At 56.5% G+C, this 22070-nt stretch overlaps 8 protein-coding genes and 1 non-coding gene across 9 annotated transcripts; 3 read left to right on the top strand and 6 right to left on the bottom strand.

The window, feature by feature from the left end:
* Nucleotides 1-12: 12 nt before the first annotated feature.
* Nucleotides 13-1202, bottom strand: B0T15DRAFT_317092 (uncharacterized protein). Its single transcript, XM_062864008.1, has 3 exons — nucleotides 952-1202; nucleotides 675-886; nucleotides 13-618 (listed from the first exon to the last, which is right to left on the bottom strand). Exons 1-3 carry the CDS (start codon nucleotides 1030-1032, stop codon nucleotides 96-98), a joined length of 816 nt encoding a protein of 271 aa, XP_062717377.1. The 5' UTR covers nucleotides 1033-1202; the 3' UTR covers nucleotides 13-95.
* Nucleotides 1203-1885: 683 nt separating this feature from the next.
* B0T15DRAFT_317101 (uncharacterized protein) lies at nucleotides 1886-4847 on the top strand. The gene is made up of 2 exons (XM_062864009.1): nucleotides 1886-2049; nucleotides 2112-4847. Exons 1-2 carry the CDS (start codon nucleotides 2019-2021, stop codon nucleotides 4763-4765), a joined length of 2685 nt encoding a protein of 894 aa, XP_062717376.1. The 5' UTR covers nucleotides 1886-2018; the 3' UTR covers nucleotides 4766-4847.
* A 947-nt stretch (nucleotides 4848-5794) lies between these two features.
* B0T15DRAFT_563004 (uncharacterized protein) lies at nucleotides 5795-7805 on the bottom strand (the record flags this gene model as incomplete). Its single annotated transcript, XM_062870600.1, has 6 exons — nucleotides 7317-7805; nucleotides 7213-7222; nucleotides 7058-7151; nucleotides 6371-6939; nucleotides 6063-6316; nucleotides 5795-6008 (listed from the first exon to the last, which is right to left on the bottom strand). The coding sequence occupies exons 1-6, from the start codon at nucleotides 7379-7381 to the stop codon at nucleotides 5795-5797; spliced, it is 1206 nt and encodes a 401-aa protein (XP_062717375.1). The 5' UTR covers nucleotides 7382-7805.
* Nucleotides 7806-9400: 1595 nt separating this feature from the next.
* On the top strand, nucleotides 9401-10650 carry B0T15DRAFT_317007 (uncharacterized protein). The gene is made up of 2 exons (XM_062864007.1): nucleotides 9401-9659; nucleotides 9718-10650. Exons 1-2 carry the CDS (start codon nucleotides 9530-9532, stop codon nucleotides 10467-10469), a joined length of 882 nt encoding a protein of 293 aa, XP_062717374.1. The 5' UTR covers nucleotides 9401-9529; the 3' UTR covers nucleotides 10470-10650.
* A 180-nt stretch (nucleotides 10651-10830) lies between these two features.
* B0T15DRAFT_487831 (kinase-like domain-containing protein) lies at nucleotides 10831-12313 on the bottom strand (the record flags this gene model as incomplete). Its single annotated transcript, XM_062866462.1, has 2 exons — nucleotides 10831-11689; nucleotides 11751-12313. The coding sequence occupies 2 exons, from the start codon at nucleotides 12311-12313 to the stop codon at nucleotides 10831-10833; spliced, it is 1422 nt and encodes a 473-aa protein (XP_062717373.1).
* A 662-nt stretch (nucleotides 12314-12975) lies between these two features.
* Nucleotides 12976-13079, bottom strand: B0T15DRAFT_t211. Its single transcript has one exon. It is a non-coding gene; the product is annotated as a tRNA-Val (tRNA).
* Nucleotides 13080-13308: 229 nt separating this feature from the next.
* Nucleotides 13309-15963, top strand: B0T15DRAFT_316948 (uncharacterized protein). Its single transcript, XM_062864005.1, has 7 exons — nucleotides 13309-13609; nucleotides 13702-13790; nucleotides 13881-14023; nucleotides 14079-14225; nucleotides 14279-14700; nucleotides 14760-14796; nucleotides 14850-15963. The coding sequence occupies exons 1-7, from the start codon at nucleotides 13576-13578 to the stop codon at nucleotides 15814-15816; spliced, it is 1839 nt and encodes a 612-aa protein (XP_062717372.1). The 5' UTR covers nucleotides 13309-13575; the 3' UTR covers nucleotides 15817-15963.
* Nucleotides 15963-18584, bottom strand: B0T15DRAFT_316987 (glycosyltransferase family 22 protein). Its single transcript, XM_062864006.1, has 4 exons — nucleotides 18170-18584; nucleotides 17856-18086; nucleotides 17619-17791; nucleotides 15963-17565 (listed from the first exon to the last, which is right to left on the bottom strand). The coding sequence occupies exons 1-4, from the start codon at nucleotides 18464-18466 to the stop codon at nucleotides 16110-16112; spliced, it is 2157 nt and encodes a 718-aa protein (XP_062717371.1). The 5' UTR covers nucleotides 18467-18584; the 3' UTR covers nucleotides 15963-16109.
* A 1686-nt stretch (nucleotides 18585-20270) lies between these two features.
* B0T15DRAFT_544082 (uncharacterized protein) lies at nucleotides 20271-21468 on the bottom strand. Its single transcript, XM_062870043.1, has one exon. The coding sequence runs from the start codon at nucleotides 21083-21085 to the stop codon at nucleotides 20384-20386; it is 702 nt and encodes a 233-aa protein (XP_062717370.1). The 5' UTR covers nucleotides 21086-21468; the 3' UTR covers nucleotides 20271-20383.
* Nucleotides 21469-22070: the final 602 nt, after the last annotated feature.

Genomic DNA, 22070 nt, shown 5'->3' with positions numbered 1-22070 from the left:
CCTCCAAGGCTCCAATTCTACTAATCTACTACCCCACGATCATGTATCTAACGTGCTGGGCCGCCCAACACACTTTCCTCGCCACTGAGCAACCGCTACCCTTTCCGGTCTCTCGGGTCCTTGATCTGCCGACCTGGGAGACCAGGACCAGGCGTCCTTTGACCGGTCAGGCTCCGACCGGGAGCCGGTGCCCTCGAAGGAGGCGCCATTGTCCCCACCGGAGCCGGTGTCCGGGCTGGTGTCACGGCGGGTGGAACCGGTGTCGGTTCCGCCACCGCCACCGGTCCGATACCCTCTTCGAGATCCCGATCTCCAGGGGCGACTTGCAGCTCGGACGGCACCCGGACCTTCGACCCTCCGTCCGGATCCGTGATCACACCCTCCCTGAGTGCCTTAGCCTTCTCTGTGAGATAAGCGTCGAGCAGCCAAGCATTGCGAGTATTGGCGCGGTAGAACACGTCGACGATGTCGCCGAGGACGGGGATGAAGCCAAGAGCGAAGTCGATCATGATGTTGGTGAACATCATGCTGTATAGTCTTTTCGGCAGCCCGCCGTCGACCTTGGAAGCCTTCTTAATGAGGGCCAACGCCATGAAAAGGTCGGCAAAGTCTCCGATGCTGACAATACCAGTTAGCAACCACATCGAGAGGAGCCCGGCAGGGGCGTAACCTACACAGGGAAGAGGCCAATAATGGATGACCAGCCGAACCGGAAACCCAAGCAGCAGCAGGAGAAGCCCATGTCCCACCGGTAAGCCCTCTTGCGGACCTTCTTCAAGATCTTTACGTCGTTGCGAGACAGGCCCTCTGGGATCGGTCTCTTTTCGGTTTTGTGGCCGACACATTTGCCATTCTTAAAGACAGGTACTCTGTGTTCGTATGGGTTCTGCGGTTGTAGGTATCAGTTTTCAAATTCCAACCTTTGCACTGGGGAAGAAGGTTTGCACATACATCTGAGTTAGTGCTCCTCTTCTCACTTTGGAGCTTGCCGAAAGCCCTCCTCTCGAGGAGCTTGAGAGCCAAACTGCTCATGGTGCCGTCCAGTCACAGTATGCCCCACGATTTGTGAAGTTTCGTTTATGAAAATGAGTAACAACGGGCGAGCCCGAAAGCTCAAGGGCAGTAGGCCGAATTATAAACAGTTATCGCTTTGTCAAGGTCTTTGTTATGGTTGTCGGCGGCTATCAGTCTGGTGTGGCGTGGATTTGCTGTGGTATTGGCCAGTGAGTGCGCTTTGTGTGTTTCAGGGGCCCAGCTCAGAAACGCTTTTGGCGCGGTCTAGCGAACGGCAACCCGGCCACCTGGTCTTTTATGGCCTGGAGATGGAGATGAAGAGATGAGAACCGATGGTGGCCAGCACGGCATGGCCCTTCTCATTTATGCCTGGTATTGGTCTCATGGTTGCGTCCAGTCTGCTCATCAAACAGCGTCGTCAGTGGGCGTGCAACTCTTTGGCTTCGGGCAATGACGTCTATGGAGACCTCCCGTCCCTCCCTCCGGTTTGCGCCCCTGTCACTGGCGCGGAGGCCTTCACGAATGCGGGTTGTGGAGCAGTGCACCGCCACGCCTGCTAAGCTGAATGTGGCTTGACTGCCGCCTGAATCGTGGCGAAAGCTTGTTGAACGTATGTTGAGAGTCGTGACATGTCTCGCTGTTTGATGTGGGGACAATGACTGTCTATACCACGTTGTCGCCCTTGCGAACATCAAGTACCGCCCAAAACACTCCGACTCGGCATCGTATTGGTACATTGCACGCCCTGATCGACTTGGCGAAGGCAAGACGTCGATTGAGTTTGTAACTGCCTATTTCTGGTTGTTGTTGGCACATCCTCGGTGGGGAAGTTGCAGTGCAGCCGCCCGCCCCGCCGACGCCGTCAACCTGACTGAATTCACGGCAGCAAAGCTACCTAGGCTGTGTGTCGGAAACGAGCGCAGCTCGCTAGAACGACCAAGTATCCGTGGCCAGCCGGTGATTGTCAACCGCCGCCGTGGATATGCTCGATACAAGACATCGCCATGGCCGAAAACAAAATGCAACTCGAAGACTGTAGGTTAACCGGACTCGGCCCTCGCTCTGTTTGGCACTCTGTTGACCCTGGACGCGTCTAGGGTTGGACGACCTCTGCGTCCGTTTTATCATCCATCTCCCAAAGGAGGATCTCTCGTCTGTAGCGCGCATCTGTTTCCAAGTTGAGGAAGCGCAATGGTTCTACGAAGACTTTATTCGGCCTCTGGACCCAACACTGCCGTCCATGTCACTGCGGAGCTTCTGCCTTCGGATATTCCAGCACTGTCCGCTGCTAGCCCCCTTCTCGGTCGAGAACCACATGCGGGCGTTCGAAGAGTTCCTCCAGTACAAAACGCGGGTCCCAGTCAGGGGTGCTATTCTGTTGAACGAGGCCATGGATTCGACCGTGCTCGTGAGGGGTTGGAAGAAGGGTGCCAGCTGGAGCTTCCCGCGGGGCAAGATCAACAAGGACGAAGACGACTTGGATTGCGCCATCCGCGAGGTGTACGAGGAGACCGGCTTCGACATCAGACAGGCGGGCCTAGTGCCCAAGGAAGACGAGATCAAGTACATCCAAATGTCGATGAGGGAGCAGCAGATTCGTCTCTATGTCTTCCGCAATGTCCCGACGGACACCGTCTTTGAGCCGAAGACGCGGAAGGAGATCAGCAAAGTCGAGTGGTACAGATTGTCAGAGCTGCCGGCCTTTCGTAAGAAAGGCAACAACTCCCACAATAGCGTCGCCGCCGCGTCAAACGCGAACAAGTTCTACATGGTGGCCCCATTCCTGGTGCCATTGAAGAAATGGGTCGTCCAGCAGAAGAAGAAGGACGCAGCCCGAGCGGCTGCGAATCCATCTCTTCTGGCTACTCACGTGGGGGTCGAGGAGCCTCTCACCGAGGACGACATTGGAGCCCAAACGGAGCCGGTGGCGCCTCCTTCGAACGGCACACCAGCAATCGAGACGCTAGAGGGCGCGACACGCGAACTGCAGCGTCTTCTCAAGGTACAACCACCTACACAGGGTCTGCAGATAAATCCGTCTACGATCTCAAAAGCAGACAAGGGAGACGCTCTTATGGCGCTTCTGCGGAAGGGCCCGGAGGCGCCATCGCATCAGGGCTCAGCGCAGCCTCAGCAGCCTGATACTCATATCCCACATACGCCGGCCGATCTTACTTATACAAATCCGCCGGAGCCCAATACCCCACACCACCACCATCCGACTCAGCGACAGCCGATTCCTAACTATCAGCCGCCACCAAGTTTCCCAATCCCGCCCAACCCAAACCAGAATGCCCCCCGCGGATATTTTCAACAAACCCAACAACATGCCCAGGTGCTGCCTCAGGTCTACGGTCGCAACCCTTTCGTGAACCCAGCGCAGCAGCAGCGGAACGAGCCCGTGCTTCTGCACCCACAACCACTGCCGCCTCAGGTTCAGCAGTCCCTGCTGACAAGAGGAATCCTCCCGACTCCTGCCGTTCCAGACATGAATAGTCAAGGCGGCTCCCAAGTCCAGCAGGGCGGTGCACATCCGCTTGCTGCCCGTACGAATGACGCTTACGCACCTCCGAGACAGCCTGGGAAGCCGACCCAGTTGACGGGCCACGCAATGACGTTGCTCAACGCCTTCAGAAGTGGCCCCCGTGAGGACACGGTAAACAAGCCCCTTGGAAATACTCCTCATGAAGATACTGGGTTTTCACAGTCCAGTAACCAGCACCAAACTCAGCGTCAACCGGTCCCTTGGCCCAATGTGCCCTCCGCACAAGGATCCAACCCTGCAGCGCAATACCTGCCGCACCACATGGCCCCTGTTGCGCCGATGCGGACATCTCCACGCGCAGTGCAGCCGCCGGCGGCCCAGCATGCGTCCAAGCCTGCCCAACCGGCAGACTCTCACCGCTCGGCGTTGTTGGAGATGTTCAAGAAATCGGGTCCGAGGTCGCCGTTGAGCAATGAGTTCAAGATGCAGTCCAGCATGCAATCCAGCAGAACACAGCAGGACGATGGCTCGGCGAAGAAAGTTGAACCCGGCAGCCCTGCGTACAAGGCGACGTCTGCGGCCAACGCGGCCATGACGGCTTCAGAAGTCAATGGTGGACCTACGAAAATGAATCCAGAGCTAAATCTGCCGTATCGGTCTTTTCAAATTCTCAGTCGGCCCAAGCAGACAGAGCGAGGCCAATCCCCGGATGCGCAGGCCCAGATGCAGCGCTTGCAACAGCGCCTCAACCCTCAAGAACCCAGAAATGCAGACCGGCAAGGCATCCCGTCGCCTCGGGACCACGCCTTGTTACAGCAGCCGGAACAAGAGGTCAAAAGATCCCCTCAGCTCAACTACGCTGCCGCGCAAGCTGCCAGTCTCCCCTACGCGCAGTACTCTCCATCTGGAACTCATGCTGTGCCGTCATTCCACCACCAACAGCCAACCGGTGCGCTCCACCGACGCAAGGACTCGAACCCGGAGCAGAGGCAGAAGCTGCTGTCGCTCTTTAGCAAAGAGCCGCAGCCTTTACCAGCCGGACTTTCGGCCGAAGAGAAGGGGAAGGCGAGGGAGCCGCCGGTGTCTGAGCAGCCTCGGTCTAGCACTCCCCGGTCGCGGGTGGCGTCTCTTGCTTCCGCCGGTGGCAACGAGCCCGCCGTCGGTAGTGCCACGGCGTCACGGCGCGGTAGCCAGACACCTATCTCGCCAGCTGACCGTAGCTTCCTCTTGTCGTACCTGGAATCAGTTACGAGCTCCGGGCGATAGGAAGGTTGGTATTAGATGCAAGGGCTTGCGAATCTGGGGCCGGCCCGGGCCCGCTCGAGCATCGGCCAAGGAGAGATGGAATCCTTCACCAGCATCTATAGCGATAAGACTCATTCACTCAGAGCCCCCTGACAACAACAGCGTTGTCGCTTTATCAGCGCAATTCAGAGCAACACTTTTTCAAGAATAATTCGCATAGATCTGCTGTGCATGTTTATCGGTCTTTTGCTTCTGATTGTGAGGTATCCATGATTGTATATCTGAGCTTTACTGTGCTCTACTACCTCACCCACTTCCCGCGGGCTAATGCCACTTCGCATATCCTGCCAGTGCTCTGCATCTTGCCTGCTAGCTTTCTCTGCTGATCGAGATCTGCTGCTTCAAGCGCCACGATCTGACATCTTCAAACCCATGACTGGTCACATTTGGGTATTGGGAGCTCGCTGCATCCTTTTTGACCTAGAGAAGTCAAATCTTCATTGGGAGATGAGTTTATCATGCGCTCACCCTCGAAATATTACACTACAATACCAGTAACCTACGATGAATCCCCGCCGTGCTGTTTACATGTGAAAGGCCAAGACTGACCGTCTGCAGTCGTGTGGGGCCCATTGACCGCCATGACGTAACGAAAGAGAAAAGAGATGCGCGCGACCTCTCAGGGGCAGGTGCGATGTCGGCTGCAGGGCAGTAGTCCAAGTGACAAAGGAGCCGTAAAACACCAAATCCTCCGTACAGCAAAGTAATGCGCTCTGTCTGCTTGGCACCAAAGCATTGACATGATGAAATGCGTGGGAAGATGCCCTCGCGCCGCTAGCTCCCACCTATGAGCATTCTGCCGTAAACATCCCCGGGACTAACCACGGGTATCTTTGACGCCTGCCTCGCGCGCAAAAGGGATTATGCTTCTCTTGCTCATCCTTGTATTTCCTAATCGACCCAGAGGGCTTCCTCGAGGCCCGAGCTGCTCAGCATCGGGGTGGAATCCATTTGCCGAAGCCGGTGCCTGTGAGGTTTTCCCGTAGGGTCCTAGGCTACGATGCCCACCGACTTCTTCGATTGAAACGTTGCCGCGATGTCATCTTCTTCGCCATCATCGATATTCAGGAGATGGAAACGGTTGTGAATTGCCGCAAGCGGCTTCTTAGGTGGCGCCACTTCCTTACGGATCTTGGGTGCCGGCTGCGGGTACGGCTGAGCGCACTCATCGACGTCGTAGTTGATCTTCTTGCCTTTATACCGCCTATTTCACTCGTCAGCCTCTTCTCGATAACCTATTCGCTGCGGGCGTACACACCAGCGGCTCAGCATGCACTGTCTCGCATTGATGGCATTGTGGACCGAGTTGAGGCCGATGTAGCAGTTGCCGCCCGTGAATTCCACCTTGACCACTACCAGGTTGTGGATATGGTCCAGATCCTCGCGGATGATCTCTTCGGTATGCCTATTATCGTAACCCATAATGACAAGGTTACGGCTGGCGCCCATGGCAATCTTGCTTGCGACATGACCGGGAAGTACGAACTGGCGGTCGCTCCACTTGACCTCGACCTGCCCATCAAATCAGTCACCGTCATACAGACGACGTAGCCAAGGTCTACCCACCCTCTTGTTCCTGATATACAGATCATGCCGCCGGACATGATCGTAGAATCTCTTGGCGTCCGCCGAGTGGAGGAAAGAGATTGCAGCAGAGCGCTCGTGAGTCCGTACGAAGATATCCAGAAGCATGCCACCACGCACCACATCCGTGATATCCGCATGCGTGGTGCCGTCCGCCAAGTTGCAAAGCTGAATCGTGCGGGCACATTGCCGCTCAAACTGCGGCCGCTGAGCGAGGGGCTTGGCGTAGTTGGCGCCAGGAGGACCTTCGATATGCGACTCCGTGTCGCTTACAGCATTCTCTTCGTCTTCGTCTCCGTCTTCGTCTACATCGCCATCAGCCCACGTGGAGCGCTCGTGATACCGACCGTGCGGGGTGGCGTGTGACACTGCTTTCTGCTGGCCCGTGGCACTAGCAGAGGGCTGTGTGCATGCGTGCAGCCGCGCACCTCCGTCTTCGTTGGGGTCGGGCACTGGCGCCGGGGTCGCCTGAGAATGCCCCGTCTGTATCGTCTCGTCATCCTGGCTGAGAAGCTGCCATTCGTTAACACGTCTCTCGCCGGGCCGCCCAACTGGGATCGTACATCCACCGTTTCTTCCCCTACACCGCCGCGAAGAAGGTTTCGCCTGAGGTTCGCTGATGCAGTCAGTCCCCGCGGACCGGACTCGAGGGTGTCAGGAATGGGCTACCGTATTGTTTCGCGATCGAGGTGAGACTGTCATATTCGGCCCGCGAAATGACCACGGAAGACGAGTGCCCATTGTAATTGGCATGTTCGGTATTCTTTGGCCGGAGTTAGGATCGTTGACCAGGTTTACGAATATCGATGGTGACCTCAACCTACAAACTGTGCTCTACGCGTTGAATGGCACATAGTTAGCCTTGCGCACCCGTGTATGCGGGAAAACGACTGATCGCCGGTGGCATGACAAGACAGAGGGGACGTACCTTCGCATGAGGGTATCAAAATAACCGCGGTCGATAGTAACCGCCGCGCCGCTAGAGGACGACATTGCTGCCAACGACCCAGGGAAATGCTAGTGAAGGGAAGGAAAGTTGGACGAGAGACTGCCTGTTGGCGAAATACTCGCCTAAAAGCGGCAGTCCTCCCAAAGATAATCTCCTGTTGGGCCGGAAGGAGGGACCGGTGTACTTCCCGTATGTAGGACGGGACGAAGCTGCAGCCCAAGGGACCAACTTCAGCAGCGCCGCGCCGCGACCTACTATCCGGATCAGCCAATAGTGGGCCGTCATTGCTCTGGTTATCTCACGTGCGATACGCTGTCGCCGTTGCGCCGCGGGCACTTGGCGGCTTTCGCGCGCTAGTAATGGGCACACAGAGCACCACTTAAAACCCCAGCTTCGGCCGAACTTTCGCAGTCACCGAGCGTTTGGTTCCATACCTATCTCCATGTTCTTGTCGAGCACCATCCACGCACTCAACAAAGCAGTGAGCGAGAAGAGAGAACGCGATATGGATCGCTGGTTTCCAGCATAGATGGCATAGCCTTCAGACACTGTATCCGCGAAAGGCACGTCTGCGGTAGCAGAACCGGTCTGCTCAGGCCCGCAGAAGCTGGTTAGGTGTTTCGCCGGCTCAGTGGCGCCATCGGGTGTCGGAATGTCCAATGCTCTCGAGACCACCTATTGGATGGTCACGGGAAGGTGGAAGGTGGAAGATAGGTTCGGTACCTATGATATGACAGCCACCGTATCGAGAAATGTCAAACGGCAATGTCCGTTGCGATTACATCTCACAACGCAGTATCAAGGTTTCAAGGTCACCTGTGTCTCTGGACAAGCATTCTCGTTGTCGGCGGCTATACGGATACCAGGTTATCTTGGGGATAGTTGTGGCCTGATCATCGATCTAGACTGCGCCTTCGCAAGTGAGGTGATCGTCGAGATTACGAACTCGATAATTTGGCGGCTGGATGCTAAACGACAACTGTGTCGCCGTCAATCCCATCAAAGTGTAAGGTAGTGTATGGCTCCGCTGTAAGCAGAATCCCGAAAGACGGAACAGGAATGCAGGCAGATGACATCCTGCAACCACGGTACGGCTTGGGAATGGTGTCGGCGGCACATGTCTCGAGACTCAACGCTATTGGCCTTGGCCAGTCAGCAGATGGGACGAGAAACTCCTGCCAGCCAGTCCGGATGAAGGAGTCGCGGCAAAGGTCTCATGGTTGTGGATAACTCCACAGAGTGGGAGCACAACGGCAGTCCTGGAGAGGAAGTCTCTCATTTCACAGGATGGCAAATCTTTACATGACAGTCGACTTTTATCTACACCGAACCTGGGAGTCTCGCGGACCCGGTAATAGTGTGACCTGTCGGTAGTCAAGATCGTCCGGCAGTCAGCGAAGCCGCCGGGACCTGAATTGGGCTGGTCCTGGGAGGAGGGCACAACTGTTTATGCGTGATCGGTATTGTCGCACACTCTCGTGTCCAAAGCAACTGCTAAAAATACAGCATAATGCGGGTGTTACCGAGCTCGTCTCGATCACCGCAATGCCATCCACAATCGCCCTCCATCTCCTTCAGTAGCCCCGCCAAATACGAATTCCAGCAGTGCGTTGACTTGGGGATTCCCGGGCACCTCATTCCAATGGCGCAACCTGGTCGACCGGGTTGTTTCCAGCGCCACAAATGTCCCTGGCTCAGCTCGGTTTGTGCACTTCTTATTGGCCACAACGCCCCGAGTGCATCCGCCAGCTGCTTGCTCGTTGGATCCCGTCGAACCTGCGAGCATCTGCATTCCGCCTCCGATCACTCAGATCCTTCCCTGCTGCTGGGAGCGATCCAGGCCCTCGTTCTCTGTTTCTTCAGCAACCACGCTCGCTCGCTCTGTCTGCTTTCCGTCGACTACAATCCCCTCGTCTTTGACTATACGCCCTAGCCTCGGTCCAGCCGATCGTCCTGTTTTCCCCACGCTTCTCACGGGTCTTGTTTTCGGTCGTCCAATAATAGGGGCTGCGCCAACGAACGCCGTGCCACGGAGTAAACGTACCATCCGTCGACCAACCTGAGCACTACAGACCTAATTCTCCGGTGTCGAACAAGAATATTTTGGAGGCGGATACAGTGCAGTGACTGTGGAGGGATAGAATTTGGGATTCAGCGCGCGGTATCATCCCTGGTCATTCCAGGTCGCCGTCATGAAGGCTCCTCTGTCCGCCGGCCAGTTGGCCATCGCCCTGTTGTCCCTCTCCCATGCAACTTCTGCGTTGTCATGGCCTAGATGGCTTCCGGAACTTGATGCACTAGTTGTCCGGCAGGACGATTCAGGTAGGCATCGCCCTGGCGCTCTGTCAATTTGAACGGCGCGCTAACATGCAACTGCTAGACGCTCCTACTGCGACCCCAACATCGACACCCTCCAAGTCCGACGACAACAATAACGACAATAAGAGCAGTGACTCCCAAGAAACCGCTTCGAGCAGCCGTGCGTCGGTCATCACAACAAACCTCAATACCGGCGGCATGACCATAACGTCAACCGGAACGGGCAGGGGGACGGGCAACAGCACCCGCACGCGCGCGCCCAAGAAGACCACGTTCAACGAGCAAGACCCGCCGGGCGGCGTGGTGATGATAACCCCGGCAGTCACAGCGGGCTACCAGCTCTACAAGATCGGCGACTACGTGACCTGGGGGTGGAACTACACCAACCTGCAGGCCAACCCGACGGCGATCGACATCTACGTCAAGTACAGCTCGGTGGCACAGCCATGGACGCTCACGCAGAACATGTCGTTCGCGTCGCCGGGGAGCTACACGTGGGACACGGGCGCTTACCAGAGCAGCCACGTGGCGAACCCGCTGCTGACGGAGGAGTACACGCTGGTGATAGCCGACGCCGACGGCGGCATCAGCGCCACGGCCGAGCCGGGCTATCTCGCGCCTTTCTCGGGCTTCATCTTTGGCCTGTACGAGCCGCAAGAATATCATAACAACACTGATGGCTACCAGTGCGCCTCGTGCAGTGGTGCCATGTCTGGGCTCGATACCCGCGCTGTTGGAGCGGCGGTGGTGATGAGCGCCCTTACAGTGCTGAGCTTTACTTGGTTTGTCATGGGCTTTGGAGCATTCCTGTGATCTGAGGTGTGATAGAGAAGGTGATATGAAATATGCCTTCTAATGTGCTTCTAAGGTTTTGGATAAGTCGGCCTGGTCTTTACACTAATCTGGTGCGCAAAGCTCGGGAGTGGCGTTGGATCAAGATATTGTGAGCATTTAGTTGGGTCGTTTTCATGTCTGCGGTTCAACAGAACCTGAAGAGACCAGGAAGAATGGGATTCACTGCATTGTACGTTTTTGATTGCGGCATCTTGCATATATATTGGGTAGCTTAAGGTAATCAAGCGTGTCTCGTGGACTTAGGTACCTTAATGCAGGCCGTGGTTCTAGAACAGATCACGCTGGCACAGCATCCGTCACAGCTGCCGGCTGATAGACTCTATACCATGCGCAGCGAGAACCCCCCTCCCCTCTCCTCTCTCTCCCTCCCCGAGAATATCCCACTAAAGTCCACCGCACCGATCTCCACAGCCTCTTGGCCCCTGGCAGGCGCGTTCGGCGTCTCGCGCCGCCTCCTCCTCTCCTGGCCCGCCTTGCTCGGAAAAGTAGGGAACATCGCCTCTTGCTTCGGTTTGGGATCCTGCTTGAAGTACTCGTGCGCGAGCATCTCCTTCGCAGTCGGCCTCTTGTCCGGATCGAGTGACAGCAAGCCATTCAGCAGCGCCACGCCGGCCGAAGTGAGCAGTGGGAACTTGGCCCGTATCACGGAGCCCGTCATGGCGCTCTTGTTGCTGTTGCTGGGCAGGCGCAGCCCGCGCGCGTTGGGGAGGCGGCGGAAGGACGGCCAGGTCTCCTCGGTCGGGATGCCGCAGAGCTCGAAGATCTTGGTGAGCTCGTCGACTTCGTTGCGCCCCTGCAGCAGCGGCTCGCGGGTGAGCAGCTCGCCGAAGATGCAGCCGATGCTCCACATGTCGATGGCCGCGCTGTACCGGGTCGCGCCGAGCAGCAGTTCGGGCGCGCGATACCAGAGGGTGACCACGAGTTGGGTCAGTTTTGGAGGGGGGTCGCCGACGTAGCGGGCCATGCCGAAGTCGGCGATTTTCAGCTGGCCGCGGTTGTTGAGTAGGAGGTTGGAGGTCTTAAGGTCGCGGTGAAGGATCCAGTTGTCGTGTAGATAGGCGACACCTGACGCGAGCTGTTGGAGGAGAGTCTTCACTTCGGACGCGAGGAAGGGCTCGGGCATGTCTTCGAGGATGGACTTCAGGTCGTGTTCGACGAACTCGAGGACGAGGAAGATGCTGCGAGCGGAGAGTCAGGTTAGCGCACGTTTCGGAAGCATACCAGAACTTGATTTCGTACTTTTCAATCTTGCTCGTGTCGTCACCGACGACCACCTCCCGTAGCTTGACCACATTCCTGTGGTCGCAGTCCTTTAGGATCTGGATCTCCCGCAGTCCTGTGACTGGCAACCCCCCGCGGTCCTTGGGATCTATCTTGAGCCGCTTGAGCGCCACCACCCTGCCGGTCGCAATCTCCTTTGCCCGTGATACCCAGCCGTATGCGCCCTCCTCGATGTCGTTAAGCTTGTCGTAGTTCTCGACGCTGCGGCAGGTGCCGAACGCGCCACCTTCAAAGCGTAGTAATCTCGGGGCATTGACGCTTGTGTCGGACGTCCCTGCGGGTTGTCTCGCGTCGGGCTCTTGAGATACCTTTCGTCGTTTCGCCGGGGGTCCCTGAGTGCCGTCACCCTCTTGTTGCGCTGCGGCGGCGGCGGCGGCTTCCCGAGCCTGCCTTTCCTCTTCAAGCCTGCGTGCCTTTTCGGCCTTGAGACGCTTCTTCTCTTCCTTTTCCTTCTTCAGCTGCGCCTCGAGGACCGCATCCGTTTCATCGTCTGTCCAGCGGGACTTTGCCTTGCTCGCCATCGCGAGAAGGCAGGTACGAATTGAGTGCGCGGGTCCTGGGTTATAATATTGTATTATCTCGTGTACAGACGCAACCTTCCAAAATGCGCTTCAGGTCATCGGAATTCGTATTACCGTATCTGGCGGTCGTCCGTAAAAGAGTGTAGACATGTCTGAAACTTGGATGATGGAGAAGCCGACTTGTGACGATAGCTGTGGCATGGTTTATTTGGAGATTTCCTGGTTGGTCAAAGCTTGGTTGCCCATCCCATGTGTTTTAACAACGTCGGGACAACAACGTGAGCTACTAGTACCATCCTATTCCAAAGGGTATGGCATTATTAACCATCCATATAAGTCTCACTACTAAGACAAAGTTTAAGTTCAAACATATTTATACCTTAAGCGATTCATAGTACATTGATGCTCATCATACTACTAGTACTACGAAGTACTACTATACAGTACACTACTACTAGTAGGTACTAGTACTACCAGTTACTGCTAGTTGACTACTCGAACCCTAACCCTCTCAGTCTACCAGTACTACTTAGTAATTGATCGGCCGAAAACCACATGGCGACACAAGGAAAGAGAGCAATGCGTGAATACTCCAGCTTTAAGCCAAAAAGTATATGTCGCCGACAGCAGAACGGACACCAAGGTGTGTGAGGCAAAAGCAATGACCGACCCAGGGATCGAACCTGGCACCTTCTCGGTGGAATTACTCCAATTGTGTTCAGCTTATGCTGTGAACGAGACGTGATAACCACTACACCAGTCGGCCTTGTTGACGAGATCTTCCGATTCTCCAACCCTTAGCGCGGGGTAGCATGAGGACAACGGCCGTGCACTGCCCTGAGCTAAGAGGCCGGTGAAGCCGTTTATTGTTGGCTCAGATACTGTGAGCCCTGCTTGCTACCGCTGGCGTACATAGTACCTAAGTTACTCTAGTGCTTGAATACAGTGCCGGTAATGCCGTTGTTTGTGTTTTCTTGACCTTTGCCGAAAGAGATGCGGCTCGGAGACTGGATGTTCTGGGCGATCCCTTGGAGGGGCCCCCAAAGAACCGCCAATAAGCAACCAGGAACAGGGGTGGACGGGCCACGCCACGCTAAGGTAACCGAACTCAGCCTCGCTAAAGCGACCGGGGAGAGTTACCTTTATCTTGACCTCATCTGCCCCTGAACTTGTTCAAGCTCCAAAGACGAAAACCTGCAGCGACCGATTTTTCCGTTACAAGCGTCCTTTGCTGGCCGTTGGTTACTCATCTTTTTGACCCGATGGCTGGCCGATTCGTGCGCGCGTCGAAATATCGTAGGCGTCCTTAGCTCTGCTCGCGTGCTCCGCTGCGCGACGCCGGGAAAGCGGCATCGCATGCGGCAGCTACTGACCGATCCTCTGACCAGGACACGTCTTTGGGAAGCCCACCAAAAAGGAGTTCTGCTATGACAACCTCCACATCAGCCGCAATGCCTGGGATACCAACCTTGTGAAGGTATTGACCGACTTTGTTGCCCGAATGCGCCTTGGGTGGCGTGCTGTCGCATTGCGAACAGCTGCTGACCATTCGACCTTCTGCTGCTAGGTTAACCCCGAATATCTCTCTGTTAACTGGGAGGCCAGCGGTGGCGGCGCCTTTGCCGTGATCCCCCTGAACGAGCGCGGAAAGCTGCCCGACCAAATACCGCTCTTTCGAGGCCACACGGCGGCCGTGCTAGACACAGACTGGTGCGTGCGTCCTTTGCCTCGTTGCGATGCGAACGCCGACCTGATCCAGACATAGGAACCCTTTCAATGACCGGATCATCGCTTCAGCGTCTGATGATGGCAAGGTCTTCATCTGGGAGGTGCCCAAGGGGTTCACCCTCTACACAGATGCCGAAGAGATCCCTGATGTCTCGCCAGTTAGCAGACTGTCTGGCCACTCAAGGTGCGGACCGTGTTATTTGTTGTGACCGTTTTACCTTGCTCACTGTCTTGCAGAAAAGTCGGGCATGTCCTCTTCAACCCCGCCGCCGAGCACATTCTTGCTTCCTCCTCGGGCGACCTGACCATCAAGCTGTGGGATATTGGCACCGGTCAGGCTGGCGTCACACTCAGGCACCCGGAGATTGTGCAGAGTATGTCATGGAGCCCGGATGGTGCCATGTTGGTGACGACGTGCCGGGACAAGAAGCTGCGTGTTTGGGATGTGCGGCAGGAGAAGCCCGTTCATGAGTATGCGGGCCATGAGGGCGCCAAGAACAGCCGCGCAGTGTGGATGGGCGAGCACAACCGCATTGTGACCACCGGTTTCTCGAGAATGAGCGAGCGCCAGATCGGTCTGTGGGAGCCCGGCCGGAAAGACCCCATCGGTGGTTTTACCTCTCTCGACTCGATTTCTGGTGTCTGCATGCCCTTTTGGGGTAAGTCTGCACTCTCCCGTTGTTACTGCGGAGTCTTATCTAACCCGTGGTTGCGACAGACGAGGGGTCGAACTGCCTGTACCTCGCCGGCAAAGGGTAAGCAACTTTCACGGTATGTGGGCAACTTACGAGTGCTTACCTTCTACCAGCGACGGCAATATTCGCTATTTTGAGTACGAGAACGACAAATTCGAGTTCCTTTCCGAATACAAATCAGCCGATCCTCAGCGCGGAATCGCCTTCCTGCCGCGCCGCGGCATCAATGTCCACGAGAACGAAGTTATGAGAGCTTACAAGACCGTCAACGACGCATACATCGAGCCTATCTCCTTTACCGTGCCTCGGCGCGCTGAAACCTTCCAGTCTGATATCTACCCTCCCGCCATCGGCACGAAGCCCGCCATGTCTGCCAAGGAGTGGTTCGACGGAAAGACGGCGGTCCCGGCCAAGATTGATCTGGAAAGCGTCTACGAGGGCAACGCACCTGTCGAGGTCCCTGCCGACTACAAACCTCCCGCAGCCGCGGCAGCTCCCGCCCCGGCGCCTGCTCCGGCACCGAAGAAGGAACCTGAGCCTGCGCCGGCACCCGTTCGTGCTCCCGCCACGATTACTGACCAGAAGAGTTCCATCTCCGCCATGGCGAATAAGTTCCAAGACGATGCCGAGGAGGAAGTTGACGACGATGCCGAGACCTCGAGTTTCGAAGAGATCACCCGGCCCGCGCAGCGCACCAGTACTATTCCCGTCCGGGCCGCGACTAAGCCAGCGCCCGTCACGACACCCGCGCCGCCCGTGCAAGCGAAGCCCGCATCGCCAGTCAAGTCGCCGCAGGCTACTGCGGCGCCCATCCCTGAAGCGGCTCCCGCCGCGGCGCCTGCAGCAGCCGCGGTGTCCAACCCGGCGGTCGAGGCGTCGCTAGAGCAGATCAAGCAGCTCCTTGAGCAACAGGTCAAGGTCATCGGCGTCCAGAACGAGAAGCTTGCGGCGCAGACCCAGATTATTGCCCGCCTCACCGCAGAGGTTGAGACGCTCAAGAAGAGAGTTGGCGCGGCCCCCCAGGACCAGAGCGAGCGCATCCGGCAGCTGGAGCTTGAGCTGGAGGCTGCGAGGTCTTGAACGACAGTGGCTGCAATCAAGCCACAGGTTCAGAATTGCCCATACAGTCAGGGCTAGGATGAGTGTTTATGAGCGATGGGCGGACGTTCAGGGCTTTTCGGAGGACTCCGCATGTTTACGACAGGAAGTACAGGCCGGAAAATCTCGCGTTGGCTTTTCCTGGACAGGCAGCCGAATAAATACCCAGATGTCATACTTCGCCCGTCCCCTGTAGGTTGTCCCAATTGTGTGTTGCCGTGCGATATGCCTTTGGTTGCCATTTCCAGGTAGGGGACACCAGGGCGACTCCTCACTCAAAGCTCATCAACCACTCTCCCGCTTCCCTCTCCCCTCTCAGCATCAGTTGCCTCATAAGAATCGCCATATACCCCTGTATCCCAAACAACCAGCCTTCCCCTCCGTCTCCAATCATCATTAAACAACCCATTCCACGCAGACCACACCTTCCGGGGCCTCACACCCATACCCTTGGCGGGTCCTTCTAGACCAAAGAACGCCTCCAACACCGGCTCAATCCCTTCAAACCCAATTATATACCTCGGTATCTCCTCCCCTTTCCCTTTCCCTTTCCCTTTCCCTTCCCCTTCCTCTTCCTCTTCCCCTCGCCACCCCTGTATATGAGACTGAGAAGAAGAAGAAGAAGAAGAAGAGACCAAGCCAGGCCACATCTCCTCAGCGAGGAATCTCACACCATACAACGCGGCCCCGCCCTCTTGGAGGAGATAGAAGCGGTCGGCTTCATCGAGGTACGTCTGGCGCTCCAGCGACCCGGGCGCGGTATGCAGCGGCGGCTCACACGTCAGGGCGCGGGCGCGCAGGGCGGGGTAGACGAGGTGGGAGCGCCACGGGGTGGAGTGGCAGGGTGTGAGGAAGAGGGCGAACAGTTCTTTCTCTTCGTTCTTTTCGTTTTCCCATGACGACGACGAGGAGGAGGCGGAGGAAGAGGCGGAGGGATGCATCGCTAGGGCGTCCGGGTGGATGCGTTCGAACTCGCTGCGGAGGAAGGAGAGGACCGCGATCGGGGCGGATTGGTGGAAGACGGAGAGGTAGCCTGCTAAGAGTAGGTTGAGGGAGAGGAGGTAGGCGAGGGTTAATTTGCGGCGGAGGATGGCGGGACTGGACTGGGAGGGTGTGGATCCTGCAGGTTGGTTTGTTGGTGTTGGTGTTGGTGTTGCGTCGGGCGGCTTCGTGAAGAAGGCGCTGATGTAGGGCGCGGCGAGGATGTGCAGGATGGGAAGGAGCGGGTAAATGAAGCGGACTTCCTTGTGGGAAATGAGGGATAGGGTGGCGATCATGACCAATGTGGTGAAGGCCAATGTTCGGAGGATGTTGGACTGCAGGGTGGAGAGGTTGTATGAGGGTGAGGAGGCCGCCTTGTAAAGCCCGACAAGAGTAAACGGGAGGAAGGTGGTCGTGAGCAGCGGGACGCCTTGTGATAGGTAGTAATGCCAGGGCATGTGGCCGTAAAAGACGGCCAGTGATTGCGAGATGTTGAAGTACAGCCACTTGTACGGCGGGAAGGTCCAGAAGCCGAAGTACAGGCGGTCCGAAACAAGGGATAAAGCCAGAACCGCCACGCCGCATACCCCAATCTCTCGGACGAGGACCCATACGGTAGACTTTGGAAGTAGTGATCCTCCGGTAAGCAAAAGTCTAGCGAGAGAAAACCCCAAGACGACCAGCCATATGAGCAGGTTGGTTGGGCGTAGAAGCACGGCGACTGCCGCAAAAACGAGAGAGATCCGGAGGCTATCAAAGATTCAGTACAGACTTGGGGACGGTTGGCCTCATGAGAGCCTTACCTCGTCACGCTATCTCGTTGCTGTAGCGGCCTGGTTTGGCTTGCTTCCGCACCGGCAAGCATCTCCCAGGGCCAGTAGCACAGCGCGGCGATAGTCAGAGTGGTCTCGAGCGAGTTAGAGAACGTCCTGGTGGAACAATACCATTGCCACGGGTTGAGCACCGTCACCCACAGCTGCTTCGGGTCAGCATACGGACGAACAAACCCACATTGGGATGATGGAGATAAATAAACTGACAGCAGCCCACGGGGCATTGCTCTCCCTGCCATAAATGTCCATGGCCAGCTTCCAGGTGTAGAAGTCACCCAGTGCTGCAAACACAGATTGCAGCGCGCCAGGCAATGCCACAAGAATAAAAGCTCGAAAGGGCGGGAACAGGTGCAAGAAGCTCATCACCCCATCGACGGCCCTGTAAGCCAGCCCAAAGATCGCCGGATGGAGCGACGACCGGAGCTGGTGTTGCCATTCCTAAACCATTGACAGCACATCAGTGCAAAAGCCCCTCCAAAAAAATAAAACAAACAGAATGAGAGTTTGATTGATATACATACCCAGGTCAACCAGGCACCGCTGCCGCTGCCAAAGGCAATGCTCCATGCCGGCTCGAGTGCCTGGAAGTACTCGTCCGGCTGGAAGAAGCTGCGCATACAGAGCGCATTGAGGAAGCGGAAGGCGAGGAGCAGGCTGAGCACGTCGTGGACCTGGGCCGCTGCCACTTGCGCATGCATCTGCGCATGCGTCTTACCCCTTTTTGAGTCCAGTTTGTCTGCTGCACCAGGAGGTGCGGCAGCATCCGAGTCCGCTCTGAGCTGCACCCGCAGCCCTTCAGCGGGAGAGCCGGGCTCCATATTGCCGGGCCGTATTATCACCAGGTAGTCACACCACCTACGGCAGTAACAATGGAAGTCCTTGACGATGCCACCTGCTGCTGTTTACCTGTGTCGCGATGCTGCTTGATTGAACTCGTGGTCGTTCGTTGTCCGGGTTAGGGGTTTAACATGATTCAGGCAACCGGCTATTTGGTTGACAGTTGTCAATAGCTCAGCGCCAGATGGCAGGCCTGCTCCGGAGTAACACCCTGACTGGAACGTAATGGACAACTTCCAAAGTTGCCCATTGCACTGGCTAACACCGACGGAACTGCTGCTGTTGGTTCAGTGTCGGAATCGAGCATTGGAGTGTCAGTCCTATTAAACGCGCATTTCAGTTAGCCCACCGCTGATGAGCACTGTACTGTGCTGAGCTGAGGCCGAGAAGGGCAGAAGACACAAGGCTCGGGACCGAGTCGATTTGACAACCCCCCAGCTGGGCCATTCTAGCAGCGCCGTCCCGTTGGTGCCTGGCGACTTAGTGACAACCAACCTGGAACCCCTGGTTATCTTCTTGCTTTTAGGCCCCATTTCTCATGAGATTCGGTATCCTTTTCCCCTCCCTCGGGACCGGAGGCTCTTCTCCGTGACCGATACGTTCAAACTTCCATCTACGGGCCACTGATCAGGAAGGAGAGAAGAACAGAAAGCTGCCGCGCTCGTGGGATGCGCCGCAGGTAGGCTCAGGAGTTGGGTGGCCGGTCAAGATAGAGTAGCTCGGGAATAGGGAGGCGGGCTCGGAAGCCAGGAATGCTGAGAGGTAGTCAGCACCATTGCCAGCAGCATGTGTCGTCGCGCGCGATCCACAACTCCTTACCAGCAGGTGGCGTGGGCCAACTGTTGGTTCACCACAATCAGCCATCGTGTGAGTGACGATCGATGAGATATATATGTATGGAACCACCCGGTCTTTGAAGCCAGAGCCGATCCTTATGATGCTCATGAAGGTTGGTGCACGCCTGACCGAGATTCGAGCTGAGCGCAACCCGCCACATGACTGAGGCCTCGACCTAGATCCATAGAGTTGGGTAGGTAGTGTCTGGAGTCAGGGCGAAGGCTCTCTTTCAGGCTTTCTAATAAGTACAAACTGCCCATTGCGTGTTCACTGCCATTATCTGCTGGGACCGTGTATCACCAACAGTCGCCTTGTCTACACTGTTGCGGCCACGTAGCGGTTGATGGAGTTGGAGGAGTCTGTAACCTAATGAGGGCTGCATGACTTCTTGTACTCTGCTCCGTCTGATAATGATTGCATGCTTTGCGAATGGCCAAGAGGACGGTGACAAGCAAAGAAGCCAGATTCAACTCTATGCTTTGTGTGTTTTCGGGTATTTAAAAAGGAGATTCGGCTTCCCTCTGCCCCTCGAGGTATCTTGGGAGTTGTCACAGAGTCAACGGCCACTACCGGGACTCTTCTACAGCTCTGAGGCACTAATAAGACACAAAAAATCCAGGCAACATGCAACACCGAGAATCCGGCGCGAGGCTCTCCCAGGCTGTCGACGTCACCGCCCCGGTTGACACCAAGAAATGCAGCGTCTGTGGCTTAAACTACACCGGCGCCGCCAAGACCTGCAAATGCAATGCGTCTTCTTGGCGAGTGTACCTGGAGGCTGGCCCTGCGTAGAGTGGAGAGTGTCTAATAGTTGAACCCGGGATTCGGTGCTGGCCACGGGCAAACTCCCAGAGCGGCAGGGCCGCTTCCGAGAAGGCGCGGGGCGCCTTCTGGTTCCTTTTCTTTCGGTATGAGGGGAAGCACACTTATGAGGCGGGAACCGTTCGATGAATGGACAAAATATCCCTCCGGATTCAGGGGTCGTGCCTGAGGGCCACTCAAGCGTTGGATTTCGGGGAGGGAACTAGGTAGCCAGCACGGGTTGCTAGGGCTTCGCTGAATTAACTTGTCTTCGCCTTCATCCGCCTTCTTCTGATCATGTCCTCGATGACCTCGTCCTCGGGTTTCTGGAAATCAACTCGGAAGTCAAGGAGGGATGTTCCTTCGCACCTCCAACCAACATATGGGTCCTCGTCCCGCGACAACTGCAGCAACTCGATGAATCTCCTTCGAATATGCGCAGGGATGTTCTTGCCCTCATACAGGTTTCGCTGCCGAGATTCGACGATGATCTCCATGGCTCGCAAGAGCGCCATCTGCGACGGAGAGCGAGGGACGATGAACGCCTCCACGACAGAGGCAGTTACGGATTTCCGGTCCTCGTCCACCATAGAGTCCCAGGCTTCCTCCAGAGTGACTCCTTCGACGAACTCCACCACAGAATACTGAAAAGCTCTTCCCTCCTTGTTGGCTGCGCTGCCGACCTGCAGAGTCTCCGGGACAAGGTCGGGAATGCGGATGCGGGCAATCTCCTGCATAGCGGGGACCACAGCAAAGGGGAAGGCGGAAGTGGCGCCCTGAACCTCGAGCCGGACGACACACTCATGCTGGCCATTCTTTAGAGGAGTCGAGAAGGAAGCTTTGAAGACGCACTTGTCCCAGTTTTGGAGAATGACTGACGCAGAAGACGGTTGGTTGTTACCGAAGATGTGTCCGAGTAGGACCGCGTCGGGAACCACGTCTCGGTCATCCACCTCGGCCATGGTTTTCAAAGGCAAGGTGCGAAATGGTGGGCTGTATAATGCAAGACCAGATTCCGACCAGCCTCAAGTTGCTGAGGCAACTATTTGGGATTAGCTGGCGACGGTATCAACCGAAAATCGGAGGTCATGACCTGACCCGAGCACGCAACATGAACACAGCGGTCACAATTGCAGCGGACAACTTATCCATGAAGAGGAGAGGAGCCGAGAAGAGGCGACAGTGACACAGCACACAGCAGTGACAACACACAGATTAGACATGGTCTGAAATCGATAAGGCTTAATCTCGGCGTCTTCCAGGTTATCCATTGTCGAGGCATTGTACATTGGCATTATTGATTGCTTGAGCATATGGTACTTGTGAGGCCAGAATTATGCCGACCCATGACACCTGGTGCAGGATGAGTGATGTTGAGAAGGTCATCCAGCTGATTCCCGATTGCAGAAGGCTATCACCACGTCCTTGACAGTGCCTGTCGCTCAATGCCAGCTGGCTACGGAGTATTTTGTCTGTGCAATGGCAATCTAACGTCATCTTCTGTGATTGGTTGTTTCTGCAGCCCTACCCGCACTGGTGCTAATCACCTGAGCGCCGGTTGGCCAGTCGGTGTCGCTACCCTTGCACGACCGGCACCGAGGCCCCACCACCCAAGCCCTCCTCCGTCTCCGGGGCCAACTTTCGACCTTCGCTACTACACAGCAAGTTCCCCGAAGCCGGAGGCTCGGCAGCGTGTGGTCTATCTGTGCGCCTGCGGTATGTTAATCTCTAGTGAACAGCGTACCGCAACCATTTGAATACTAGGGCAATGCCGGGCACCGGAAGATCACAATGCATTCCCGCCTTTCCAGAAAGCGGGCGGGTAATCGGGGGCGCTCTGCATCGGCACAGAAGGGACCTATCCTCAGGGATCTTGTAGTCTTGGGCCCACGTGAGATGGTCCCGCCGTCGTCATTCTTCCCTGACGCCGCTTCCACCTGCACTTAG

Source organism: Chaetomium strumarium, assembly GCF_033439665.1.
Source record: "Chaetomium strumarium strain CBS 333.67 chromosome Unknown B0T15scaffold_8, whole genome shotgun sequence".
Lineage (NCBI taxonomy): Eukaryota > Fungi > Ascomycota > Sordariomycetes > Sordariales > Chaetomiaceae > Chaetomium > Chaetomium strumarium.
Note: the sequence above shows the minus strand (reverse complement) of the source record. Positions and strands in the feature narration are given on the sequence as shown.

Bases quoted from the DNA above. Each gene is read 5' to 3' on its own strand.
- B0T15DRAFT_316948 (XM_062864005.1), top strand. From the start codon at position 13,576: ATGGCTGGCCGATTCGTGCGCGCGTCGAAATATC. The intron at 14,226-14,278 runs GTGCGGACCGTG...ACTGTCTTGCAG, and splicing joins AGACTGTCTGGCCACTCAAG to AAAAGTCGGGCATGTCCTCT. The intron at 14,797-14,849 runs GTAAGCAACTTT...ACCTTCTACCAG, and splicing joins CTGTACCTCGCCGGCAAAGG to CGACGGCAATATTCGCTATT.
- B0T15DRAFT_317101 (XM_062864009.1), top strand. From the start codon at position 2,019: ATGGCCGAAAACAAAATGCAACTCGAAGACT. The intron at 2,050-2,111 runs GTAGGTTAACCG...GGACGCGTCTAG, and splicing joins CAAAATGCAACTCGAAGACT to GGTTGGACGACCTCTGCGTC.
- B0T15DRAFT_544082 (XM_062870043.1), bottom strand. From the start codon at position 21,085: ATGGCCGAGGTGGATGACCGAGACGTGGTTCCCGACGCGGTCCTACTC.
- B0T15DRAFT_317007 (XM_062864007.1), top strand. From the start codon at position 9,530: ATGAAGGCTCCTCTGTCCGCCGGCCAGTTGGCCATCGCCCTGTTGTCC. The intron at 9,660-9,717 runs GTAGGCATCGCC...TGCAACTGCTAG, and splicing joins TGTCCGGCAGGACGATTCAG to ACGCTCCTACTGCGACCCCA.
- B0T15DRAFT_317092 (XM_062864008.1), bottom strand. From the start codon at position 1,032: ATGAGCAGTTTGGCTCTCAAGCTCCTCGAGAGGAGGGCTTTCGGCAAG. The intron at 887-951 runs GTATGTGCAAAC...CTACAACCGCAG, and splicing joins AGAGGAGCACTAACTCAGAT to AACCCATACGAACACAGAGT. The intron at 619-674 runs GTAGGTTACGCC...TGGTATTGTCAG, and splicing joins ATTATTGGCCTCTTCCCTGT to CATCGGAGACTTTGCCGACC.
- B0T15DRAFT_316987 (XM_062864006.1), bottom strand. From the start codon at position 18,466: ATGGAGCCCGGCTCTCCCGCTGAAGGGCTGCGGGTGCAGCTCAGAGCG. The intron at 17,792-17,855 runs GTCAGTTTATTT...GACCCGAAGCAG, and splicing joins GCAATGCCCCGTGGGCTGCT to CTGTGGGTGACGGTGCTCAA. The intron at 17,566-17,618 runs GTAAGGCTCTCA...AATCTTTGATAG, and splicing joins CAACGAGATAGCGTGACGAG to CCTCCGGATCTCTCTCGTTT.